The sequence below is a fragment of the Antechinus flavipes genome, chromosome 4 (assembly GCF_016432865.1).
Source record: "Antechinus flavipes isolate AdamAnt ecotype Samford, QLD, Australia chromosome 4, AdamAnt_v2, whole genome shotgun sequence".
In the NCBI taxonomy this organism is placed as follows: Eukaryota; Metazoa; Chordata; class Mammalia; order Dasyuromorphia; family Dasyuridae; genus Antechinus; species Antechinus flavipes.
In genome coordinates, this window is record NC_067401.1 from 42,360,156 (window position 1) to 42,372,902 (window position 12,747).

A 12,747-nucleotide genomic window follows, 5' to 3' on the forward strand; every position below is an offset into this window, starting at 1 on the left:
CCTCATGCTCCATGGTCATTATCTCATCCCAGCCAGCCAGAGGTCCTCTCCCTTCCTCTGTTTCTCTCCTTATCATCATCACAATTGACAAAGTCTTTGTCATCTTTAGCGCTGAGGACAAAATTCCATTCATTCTGAATAAATGAGCTTTCCTCATGCTCCAGGACCTCACCACACTTTTATATTTACCTGATCTCTTGCTTCCATTTTTGTCTTCTTAAAAGCTGAGTTTGTCAACATGCTCCTCCCTCCCCTTCCCCCAGTTCCTCTGACCTTGGCCATTTCTTCCTCATCAGCATCACCTGCCACTATGTCCTCCAAGTCTCTCTTTCTTTGCTGCTCCTACTCCCCGCAGAGCTGATTACCTTTGTCTAATCTCAGCCTCCAGGGAATAGATTAATCCTTCCTCTGACCTCTTTCTTGATCTTCCCAAAGAGTTGGGTGTACTTAAGACACCCCATTAATAAAGGTTCCATCCTTCCCACAGGAAGGAACCAACTTCTAGAGGTACCCCATATTTGACTAAATCCAGGCTCCTATGTCCCACGAGTGAAAAGTTCTAAAGAAGGATTTTTTTTTTTTTGGTGGGGGGAGGGGAGAGAATAGCAAGCGTGACCAACCAAATCCACAGCAAGGGAACTAAAATGAAATTAATATTAAAATTAATAATTTTGCCCAAGACAGGGTAGAAGGAAGTCCAAGAATAATAGACTGATTAATCTGTAGGTACTAAGACACGTATTTTGTCTCCCAATCATCCTTTTCATTCCTTTGTCTTTTGATCTTGACATCTGGCATGGTACCTGGCAAAGAGTCAGTGTTTAATAAATTTAGTGATTAACTGACCATATAAACTGCCACCTTCTTATCCAATTGTTGTTTCCTTAGGAGCACTACTGTAAATCTCCTTTCAAAAGCACCATTAAAGAACAAAAATAGAAAAGTCCTCTGTATATCTAAATATTCCCAATAATGTTTATCTATGGCAGCCACAAAAAGTACCTCCTTCTCCAGCTCACTTTCAGATGAGGAATTGAGGCAAAAAGGGGCTAAAGGACTTGCCCAGGGTCACACAGCTGTTAAGTGCCTTAGGCCACAGTTGAATTCATGAAGATGAATCTTTCTAGTCCCAAGCCCAGTGCTCTATCCACTATGGTGCCTGCCACCTATGGGCTCCCTGGGCACATACAATGACTGCAATATAATTCAACTGAAAACTAAACTGAAGGGCCACTGAGCCCTGGTTAATGGCAAAGACCAGCCCCTCAGAAGATAGACTAGGATGCCCACTTCCTTCCATGTGGGGGAGGAAGTACTGAGGACAGGACCTTGTACATACTTTCAAAAAGTTGCTTTGTTATTAGGATTTACTGAGCTGATTTAAATTCTTCTAAGGAAAGATTTGATGGTTGGGGGGGGGGGGGAGTGGAGGGGGTTTAATTGGGGACAAGATAAAGAAAAACCCAAAAGGTCTCACTAAAAGAAAACAGATTATACAGGGTAAATTCCCCATGTGGCCACAAGGATAGGACTGGAGTGGGGTGAGATGAGCAAGTAGTTGGAAAGTATAAAAGTTAGTTTGTATCATTGTCGTGCTTGAAGAGCACCATGATGACATCAGGGAAGAGATGCCATGATGTGCAAGTTAACTGGACTGAAGTGAGGGAGGCTGTGCAAGGTCTCCTGCCTCCCTTCCCCCTACAGAACCATCTGGGCCCAGAGGAAACCCATTAAAGACCTTAGCTTAAAAAGGCAGGGCTCTAATAATAATGAGATTTAACTTTTATAGAGAGCCTGCGAGGTGCAGGCCTCTAGCTAAGGGCTTTAGAAGTATTATCTCGCTTTACAACAATCCTGTGAGGAGGCGGCAGACAGCGCTTACCTGGCTCGCCCCACGTCACACGGCTAGGTTGTATTTGAACTCATGTCTTCTTGATTCCAAGCCCGGAGTCTGGTCCATTGTGAGCCGCCTTCCCCTGTCTTCAGGGGAAAACTGAGGGCTGGAGGTTTGGGGTGCAGCAGCGCCCACTGAGCTGGGAAAAAGCTGTCTGGCTTGAAAGTAAAACCATAATTGAAGAGGCTATGGTGTGAGGGGGAGATTTCCCAGGATCTCCATCAGAGATAAAGGACCCTGCAGGTGTATTGGGAGGGAAAGGCCCCCTGCAGCAGGATGGGAAGGTTCCATACCTGGTGTACAAGAATGACAGCAGTTTATCCAGCAGAAGGAGCTTCCCACTGGCCTCAATTAGATGGTCTCCAATTTCAAAGGGCTCCGGCTCCACACCTACAATAGAAAAGTCACGGAGATGGTCATCATGGCCTGGAAGTAGGTAGATGTTGTCCCATTTGTTGTCCTACATCTTTTCCATGAGGAGAACTAAAGACTATCCTGAGCCTAAACCACTGCTAAGTAGATTTAAATTTAAGGAGGCCACACTACAACTTATCTGTAAAATCTTAAAATTTCTTCACCTTTTGGAAGTTTGTTTTTAGTTTGTTTCGTCTGGGAGGCTGAAAAGACTAGGGGAATAGTATGCAAAGCTCTCTATGGTCTGAGGATTTCTAGATTACCAAAATTTATACCTGAATGTCTCCTAATGAGTCTATAATTTTTTAGGGAAACTGTGAAGTTAAATGGGGGGGAAAACTATTTTTACTCATCTCTAATTGAAATTTAGCAATTCCTCCATTTAAAATGTAAACAACAAGGATTATTCTGGGAAGGGGTCCATAGGTAGCACCAGGCCGCCAGAGGGGTCCATGACACACAAAAAGTGCAAAACTCCAAGCTCCACTGGAATCCAAACCTTTGGGAAGCTCTCCACAGCTAAAAATACCACCCCTAAACATCCCACGGACTAAACCTATCATTTGGAGATTTATCTGGATTAACAAGTGGTCTCTTTTAATAAGCAAATGTCTCTTGGAGGATTAAAGGAGTCTTATCAGTCATACACACTTTCATGTGAACTAATTAAGAATTGCTTCTTCTTGGTGGTCCAGACTTGTGGAGGAATACTGAGAAGGAAGCAACTGAACACACATTTATGTGGGGCCAACTATGTACAAGGCATGGTGCAAGGCACACAGGATAGAAATACAAAAGGAAGACGAAGCCCTGACTTCAAGGAGCTTATGTTCTATTATGGAGTAGAGGGAGTCCAAACCCAGGGTGGCCACAAGAATCTAGAAGGTTACTGAGGTCCTGAAGGGAATTTGAAGGTAAAGAACTCCAAAGAGGAAAGGATGTTTTTGATTATTAATGGGCAAGTGTTTATATTATTTTGCATTTTCTCCTTGGTATGCAATAAAGGCTTTCTTGCATCATATATACAGCAACCAACTGTGGGGGGAGGGAGGAGGGGAAGGGAATGGGGGGGAATACACACACACATACACACACACACACACACACACACACACACATACAAATACACATGAGATATAATTTTGTATGACATGAGTGTGTGTGTGTGTGTATTTGATAGACATCATTTGGTAAGACACTAATGCACTGCTGGTGGAGCTGTGAAATGATCCAATCATTCTGGAGAGCAATTTAGAATATGCCCAAAGAGCCATCAATCTGTGCATACACTTTAGCCCAGCAGTGAGTGCCATTACTGAGTCTGTATCCCAAGAAAATCATAAAAGAGGAAAAAGGACCCACAGGTGCAAAAATGCTTGTAGCAGCTCTTTCTAGGGTAGCAAGGAATTGGAAAATGAGCCCATCAGCTGGAGAACAGCTGATGATATATGGTATATGGTATAATGGTATATGAAGATAATGGAATATTATTATTCTATAAAAAATGATGAACAAGCTGATTTTAAAAAAGCCTGGAAAGATTTACATCAACTGATGCTGAGCGAAATAAACAGAATCATGAATACAATGGACATAATAATAGCAAGAATGTGTAATAATCAACTAAGAAAGACTTGGTTCTTTTCAGTGATCCAAGGTAATCCAAATAGACTTTGAACAGAAAATGTCATTTGCATTCAGAAAAAGAACTAAGGAAAGTGAATGTATGTCAATACCTGCTATGTTCACTTCTTTTTTCTGTTTTTTTTTCTCTCCCATGGTTTTTTCCTTTTGTTCTGATTTTTCTCTCCCAACATTTTTAATACACATTAATGATTCACCAAGTAATGTGTATTAAAAATAAATTACTAAATATATGTACATACATATATATGTACACATATGTGTGTAATGTATATGTGTACGTGTATGTATATATAAAAACATATGTTGGTTGCTATTCTTCATTCCCAAAAAGGATCAAAATGACATCACTGTATTAGACTCAATTACAATATATGACACTGTATGACATATGTTTCTATGTGAATATGTGGATAGATATAGCTATAATTAGCCTGAATCCCCAAAGGTAACTTTAAATCATAGATAACTGTGATAGGAACCATAAAAAGGAGGAAGTGGAAATTAAGGAGCCAAAGGCCTAGTATGAAGGTACAAGGTACTTGGAAGAAATGAGAGGACTTATAAGGTGACAAAGAAAATGTTGATTATATCCTGCTTAGGATTATCCTTGATTCTTTCCCTCCTACCAGAAGTTTCCTCAGAAAATAGCCCCTAAGAAGATGAAGCATGAGCCCCAAGCTTCAGTCTAGATGGGAAAGACAAGAGACCTTCCTAAACTTAGGTGCCCAGAACAAGCAGAATGCATTAAAATTATTTTCTCTTTCTTTCCAGATGCTAAACTTCTCTTAAGGAGGCCTAAAATCCCATTTGTTCTTTTGACAGCCAGGTTGAAAGATTATCTCTTGATTCCAGGCCATTTTACAGGTAGTTGGACGAGATCACCCACCTTAACTCTGGAACCAAAGCTGGATCTGGTTATCAGAGAAGGCTAAAAGAAAGGCCATGAATGTTTGCAGCACTCCTCTTAATAGAAACTTGTTAACCATTGACCAACAGAAAATATGGAGAGAAAGAGAGATGTTCTCTTACCTTCAAACAGATAAGGGTGGCCCACACACTTTCTGAGCTGTGACAGGATATTCTGAAGCTTCACTTTCTTGGCCACTTCATTTTCAAATGCATCTGAAATATAAAAAGACCAATGAACTGGAGTCCTCATTTATACTGTATCCTATTTCTATTTGGAATATCTTTATGCTAAAAATGTCCATCTGGCAAGTTTTGTTATCAAACTTTCGGTTCTAAGATGGTAGACTAATAAAAGTCAAATAATCAGGTTTAGAAAAGAGCCCCCCCTTGTAGTCAGTAGGATTTGCGTAGTCTAGAAAACTTCTGACAGGACAGAGCAAGTTGGGAAGTTAAAAATCAAAGAGAGAACACTGGAAGTGTTCTATCACAGGACCAGAAATAGGTAATAAAGTTGGGGAATGAAAAAGTCCATCATGAAGAATGATGATGGTGATAATGAGGGTAGGGAAAACAAACTCAATGGCACCAACCCTACTATATGAAAGTCAACCAGAATTCTAAGTGATTCATTTCAAGCCTATTCATAAAGACATTTTAGGCACACAATAGGTAGAAATCTGGGCCTGGATTCAGATCATTCTGAGTTAAAATTCAATCTTAGACACTTAGCAGCTTAGTAAGTAAACTTAGTGTGACCTTGGGCAGATCCCTTAATTTCTGCCTGCCTCAGCTCCCTCAATTGCAAAATGGGGACAATAATAGCACTTACTTTCCAGAATTGTCTTGTGGATCAAATGAGATATTTTTATATTACCTACAACTCTATATCTATCTATAGCTATATCTAATATTTTATATTATTTACAGTTATTTTAAATGGAACTTCTCTTTGTATATCTTGCTGTGTGACTTTGTTGGTAATATGTAAAAATGCTTAAGATTTATGTGGATTTATTTTATATCCTGCAACTGTGCTAAAGTTATGAATTGTTTCAGTTGATTCTCTAAGCATATATTCATATCATCTGCAAAGAGTGATAATTTGGTTTCTTCACAAATGAGGTATTTTTACCGTACTTAACACACATGTAAAAACACTTAACATGCATCTGGCATATGCAGTAGATGCTATATAAATGCTAGCAGTTAGCACAATTATTAATTATGTCTTATAAGTGAATTGCATTAGAACGATTATATATACAATTATCATGTAATGTATGAATATATTATAATCATTATTATTGTTGCTGTTGTTGTAAGGATAAAATGAAACATTTGTTAAGTATTTTTAAATTGCTATATAAACAATGATGATGGTGATCAACGGTACCAGTATGTTTTCTTCCCAAAAACCTGTATCATAGCTTTGCTTCTAAATAAGGAGATGTCCCCTGGTTACCTAGATCCTTCATCAGAATGGCCTTGTAGTACTTCTTCTGCAGGGCCGTCATGCCATGGTAGAGCACCACTTCTGTTTTCTTGGGGAGCTCCGCAGCTACTTCAGCCTTGACTCGCCGCAGCAGAAAGGGCTGCAGGAGCTGATGCAGTTCAGTGGCTGTGTGGGGAAAAGCCAAACAGGAGTGTGCTGAGAAGCTCAAGGCAGCCACCACTTGGAAGGCTCGATTTCCCTGGCAAGCTCTGGGCCCGCTGCCCTGGGCTCTAAGCACTGTCTGGATTAGCACAGCCTCTGTTTCCCATCCCCTTCCCCCATGAATGTCCTCCACACACTTACAACTGCGATGGAGTAGCCCCCGTTATTACCCAAGCACAGCCCTGGCAATTCATCCCAGACAATGAGAAAGGCCGGCCAACTTCAATCCTTGCCCTCCCGGCCCTTCTTAAGGGAACACAAGCAGAGAAAAACTTTGATGTGGACTAGTCATTTCTATTTATTGTTAAAGGCTGATTAATACTTAAAAGAATAACTGACAGTCTAAAGTAGTAATTCCTTTTAAAAAAATGTGCAAATCTGCAGGCTGAGTTCATATTTTAGAGGAAAATTATTAGCTAATCACTGGACACCCTTGAAGGCATGACAAACAAGCCTATTATGTGAAATAACAAAATCCTTTTCCATTGTATGGCATTCTTGGATTTTAAAATGTTTTCATGCCAATTATCTTACTTCCTTACAGCCAGAAGTTATTCCTCAGACCCTCTGAATTTTAGGGACCAACCCAGATAAAAACCCACCTCCCCAGGACTAGTGTAAGGGCCCTGGGTCTGCCGGCATCACTTTATCCATCCCCCACTGCCAGGCCAAGATGTCCTGGTATTTCCTAGAGGGATTGCCTAATTGTTAGAATTCTGAGCACACAAAGGGGGACAAGGAGTCATTTGTCCAGGGTCATCAACCAAGACAAACAGCAGGGGAGCTAAGGGAAGGGGGCTGAGTGGTGCTGCCTGGGACACATTATCTGATCTCTAGTCCAGGCCTAATGCAGAACCGGAACAGTTCGGCCCGCTCCAGGCTCCATGTGTAAGGCCAGGCGCGCCCTCTGGTGCTCAGTAAAGGAGAAACAAGGAGAGAGAGAAGTCTCACTTTTGTGCTGAATAGGCCGGGGACTGCACCTCTAACAGGTGCCGTTGGCAAGGGCTCTGAGAACTTCTCGTGGTTTAAAAAATAATATTCTGATGACTTTATTTCAGTAGAACTGGCTTCCTTTCAATCCTAGATATTTTATTATATGGATTTAAAAATACCATTCAGAGAAGGGGACCTGAGGGGGTCACGAGCCTGCCCAACACAGCCACAGCACAAAGATCGAGGGTTCCTGGTCTGGCACCATTCCACTGCTAGTGCTCCGCAATCACATTGGTCCCCCTGCCCATCTCTCTGTCCCTCCACCTACATCTGCCTATCTCTGTTTTTCTACTTCTCTCTGCCCATCTCTGTGTCCCCTGCCCACTTTTTTCCATCTCTGTCCCTCCATCTACCACCACCATTTCTGCCTGTCCTCCTGCCCACCTGTGGTCCTTGCCCACTTCTGCTCATCTCGCTGTCCCTCCACCTACCACTGCCCATCTCTCTCTCTCTGTCCCCCTGCTTGTCTCTTTCAAGTTCTACCCTCTTTCAGGACAGGGTCTGTTTTCTTTTCACACTGGGTCTGCAGCACCCCCTGGCACATAGCAGGTGTTTAATAACAGGGCAGTATTCAGGAGACAGACAATCATATGAGGAGTCTGTGGGCAGGGTGGGCAGAGAAGCGTTGCCATGGAGACCCACTGCACGGCTACTATAACAGATACACTCAGCAATATCAGCATTTGGGAGAATGATGTGGTGACCCGTCCATACCAATGACTTCATCTATTGCACACATTTTGAGGGAGTTTATTTGTGTATATATGGTTTCCCCAGTAGAAAGAAGGCTCCTTGAGGACAGAGACTATTCTGTGTCTCTCCACTATCTGGTATCATGCACGGCACACAGCAAGGCCTTAATAAGTGCAGCAAGCTCGCCTCTTCTACTCCTGCACTATGCTCTACTCAAGTTTTAAGATTTGCTGTAATGTGAAAAGGCAGCACAGAGAATACCTACAGTAATCAATGGGGAGCTCAGCGCCTCTCAAAGAAACCTGGCTAGATTTTTGGACAGTACTACAAAACTGCGGGGATTCTGGTGCTAATCCATGCAGACAGCCCACTTTTACATGGGGGGTGTCTCAAATGCCGAGCAGCTCCATTACTGGGATCTCATAGAAGTGACCACTGCTTTTAGCCGCTGCTCTCAACTAGAACAGGGGCCACTAAACCATATATCAGGATCCCATGGGCTAAGTGTTGAAAACCACATGTATTCTCTGTATTTTATTGTAGCTTTAGCTATTTTGTTAAATTATTTCTCAATTACATTTCAGTCTGGTTCAGACCACACTTGGGAGTTTGTGGATTGTGTGTGGCCTATGGCCGTATGTTGGACATCTCGGATATAAAGTTTTATTCCCCAGATTCTCTGAACCTTGGGGCCCTATTTAGATGAAAAGTTGACTCTCTGAAATCAGAATAAGCACCCTGAGCCTGTTTCAATCTTGACCTCCCCCACCCCCATGTGTATTCCAGCTTTGATTGACATTTTATCCATAATTATCATGCAAACACTTGTTCAATCTGTTGTAACAATAACTCTTGTTCAGATGGGGGCTGGACTGGTTCATTCCCAGAGGTCCCTGCCAATGCTGACAATCTGTGAATTATTAAAAAGTTCTTCCTGATACTGAGCTAAAAATTGTACCCTGATAAAAATCTACCAATTGCCCCTAATTTTTCTGTCTAGGATCAAATGGAATAAGCTTTATCTCACTTCTACCTGGCAATTTTCCTTTAAGTATATAAACTCACGATTACATACTACTTAAAGGCTGACAAAGCACTTTACATCTATATTTTATTTGAATCTCTGGACTTCGGGTTTCTCATCTGAAAGATGAAGGGGCAGAGTAGCTGATCCCTACGGTCTTTTTGCAATGTTAAGCCTAAGATCCTGAGAGGCCTGTGAGCTGGTAGGATTATTCTCCTCACTTCCCATGAGGAGAGTGAGAGTTAAATGCTGGAGAATCAGTACCAGCATCTTGGGACTCTCTACTTGACACTCCTGAAAAATCACAAAATAGGCATAGTTGAGAGGAATTATGAGAAAGTCTTTAACCAGACAATCTCCACAACTAAGTTCTGGGAGTCCTCAGGGGAACCCAATGGGCTGCCCACTGCAACACCCCCTATTTCTGCAGCGCCCTTTGGAGTTTTTCAAACCATATTTGCAGGTTATTTTTCATTCTGCCATCAGAATAATGCATCGATAGGCAATGCAGGTGTTATTATAATGCTCGGGCTCTTCAGTTCTCCCTGGAGATGTTTCCACTCAGTTCACAATTCTCTTTTCCAATCAATCCATCAGCAATTATTTAGGGCCTACCATGTGCTAGGCCTTGTGCAAAGTGCTGGAGATCCAAAGACCAGTATGAAATAGCCTCTGCTCTCAGGGAGCCTGAGTCCAAACACAGAAGGCAATGTGAACGTGCGTAAGCAAATACAGAATAAATACAAGTGAGCCTGAGGGAGCAACATGGGAGTCTGGGAGGTGAAGTCTCATGGCTAATGAGCAGCAGAGCTCCCCATCCTCACCATCTATGTCCCCCAGAAAGATGGCAAGGAGACCTGGGCTTGCTTCTAGCCAATACTCTGGACTCTTCAAGTCGAAGACCTTAACCTTTTTTTGAATTATGGACTCCTCTGGTAAAGCCTATGGACCTCTTCTCAGAATCATGCTGTTATATATAGAAAATTTTAAATATATATATATAAATAGCAAGGCAGTTAGTGGATAGAGAAGCAGCCCTGGAGTCAGGAGCACCTGAATTCAAATCCAATCTCAGAATCTCAGAATTTAACACTTACAGTTTGACCCTGTACAAGTCACTTAACCCTGATGGGCCTTGCAAAAAAAAAAAAAAAAAATCCACAAATAAATAACACAAACAAAAATGTGTAAGATTACAAAGGAAAACAATCATACTGAAAATGCAACTATCAAAATAAACACACACATACGCATACGCGCGCGCGCGCACACACACACGTAGACACCAGGATAAGAATCCCTAATGTAAAACAAGGCCCAGCAGTGATTTGGAGTAGGGAACACCTAAATTATTGTGACAAACTGCTCAATCTTCACGTTACGTGAAAATGGATGGGAAAAGGAGGTAACTTACCCGAATCAGCTTCTTTCTCTATATTCTGATAGTACTGAATGAAGTCTCCGAGCTGATTCTTGGAGAAGAGACTGGGTTCCACAAAGCTCAGGAGGGAGTAGAGCTCCTGAAGGTTGTTTTGAATGGGGGTGCCCGTCAAGAGGAGGCTAAAGTCCACGGAAATCTAAGCAAGAACAAAAGAATTTTCCAAAAAAGTTTGAGATCAAGCTGCCTGGGCCAGACACCAGGAGCTGGCCTCTGGCCTGGAGACCTAAGAGTGGAAGCCCCTAGACATGAGCAAGTGACTAAGGCATGAGCTGGGAGAAATGGTAGACTGGGTGCCCCAACCATTTGTAAGGGGTGCTCACAAGAATCTACCCTCGGTGGAGAATGGGATTCTCTGTCTTAAAAACTCTCTCTGACATAAGCCAACCTGTTGTACAGAAGATGTGGTGATGATCCTAATGAGATTAAGGGGTTTTGTAACCCAAAAGTCATCAATCTGAAATTAGTAAGTCCTGTATCAGGCTGGATTTCAAATCTGGCTTCAGACACTAGCTGTGTGATTCTGGACAAGTCATTTCACTCTACCTCAGTTTCCTCATCTGTAAAGTGAACCAGAGAAGGAAATGGCAAAGCACTCCATTCTCTGCTAAGAAACCTCAAAAAGGGAGACAACTGAAAACCGCTGAATAACAATAAACAGTAACTTATAGACAACTTCTGTGAGAGAAGGAAAGGCTGGCCAAGGACCTAACATCCAAGGAGAAAGAAGTGCTGAGAAACAGGACCAGGATTAGAACTCAAAACACAAGGTTCTGTTCTTTTCCATTATCCCCCCTTGCCCATAAAGGGCTAATGCACACAGAAATCAAGTGAATTTCCTTGAGACCAGACTCAAACTCGGGTTTTCTCACTCTAAAAGGATTGAGGCTATCCCCCCAGAGCCTAGAAAGAAAGCTGCAAAGTTGTGCCTTTTCCATAGGGAAAATGGAGCCCACTTCCCAACAATCAGTCCTACTTATTCAGAGATATCCCTGAAGTAAAGAAGGACAATTCATTAAGCTAACATTGCTGCAAAAATCAAGAGCCTTCAAGGACATCTAAGTCATTTTGCTCTGACTCGACATTTACCCAAGAAATTTCTGTTCTATAATTTGATCTCCTCCATAGATCTATTCACTGGGAAAGCCATGGAGTTTCTCCAGGCAGACAGCCAGTCCCCAAATCTATAAATCAACAAATTGGCGCTAGAATTCACAAATTCAGCTCCTTCCGTTGCCTAGGGTCTCCATTTACTAACACCTCCCTGTCACCTTTGGCAGAAGTAACCACACTGAGTTTTTAGGCTAGAAAACTGATGACCAAATTCAGGAGCAGAGACAATCATGATGAGATGCCCATAAAGCCCATAAACCCAAAAAGTTTCTGAATCATGCCCTGTAGCAACCGAGTGAACCAAGTGACAGAGGCTGGGGTTTAACCCACTAAAGGAACACATTGCCTCAGACAATTTCAGCTTTAAACTTTTTGCAAGAAACTACAATCTTATTTGTCCCTTAAAGTCACTTCAGAAGGATCTCAAGTTAAGAACACTGTGAGCAGTTTAAATGATCACTTAATTAAAAAAACAAGTTTTAATTACTTAGTTATCATCAATCAATCAGACTTTTCCCTGATGGAGACGTTGCTCCAGGTATTTCTCATAAATTCTCCAAGGAAAAAGGTCAGAGATCACCGGATGCTGACTGCTGTCCTTCGTCCTCAAAGAAGACCAAAATGACCTTACTGTGACTGGGTTCAACTGGGGTGGATCGAAAAAAACAAACACGGAACACTCTGCCACAGGTCGGACACAAGTAGTCCTACAAACACTTTGGGTGGATTTTCTAATTATGAGTTTCTTCTGGGCTCACTCCATTCTGCTTTGCTCAGAGTGCAGCCCTTTCTCTGAGGAGGGCACATCATGCTGGGCGGTCCTGGGCCAGGATCCCCCATGTCCTACAATCGATTCCAAAGTTCTAGAGGAGGTAGCCAGAAGGTTCCTTGATAGTCTAGAATTGACAGTAATGGGTTATAGGACCAAAACCAGCTCCAGGATGCCTAGGAGGCAAGGAGTCAGCAGG

At 42.2% G+C, this 12,747-nt stretch overlaps 1 protein-coding gene across 1 annotated transcript in view; it reads right to left on the reverse strand.

Moving 5' to 3' along the window:
- The window catches only part of CHD1L (chromodomain helicase DNA binding protein 1 like), a 55,132-nt gene that overhangs the window by 26,556 nt on the left and 15,829 nt on the right, over window positions 1-12,747 (reverse strand). The window contains exons 7-10 of the mRNA XM_051992868.1: window positions 10,643-10,805; window positions 6,327-6,482; window positions 4,985-5,077; window positions 2,188-2,284 (exon numbers count right to left, since the gene is read on the reverse strand). Of these exons, the coding sequence (XP_051848828.1) occupies window positions 2,188-2,284; window positions 4,985-5,077; window positions 6,327-6,482; window positions 10,643-10,805 (509 nt within the window). The remainder of the gene's footprint in view (window positions 1-2,187; window positions 2,285-4,984; window positions 5,078-6,326; window positions 6,483-10,642; window positions 10,806-12,747) is intronic.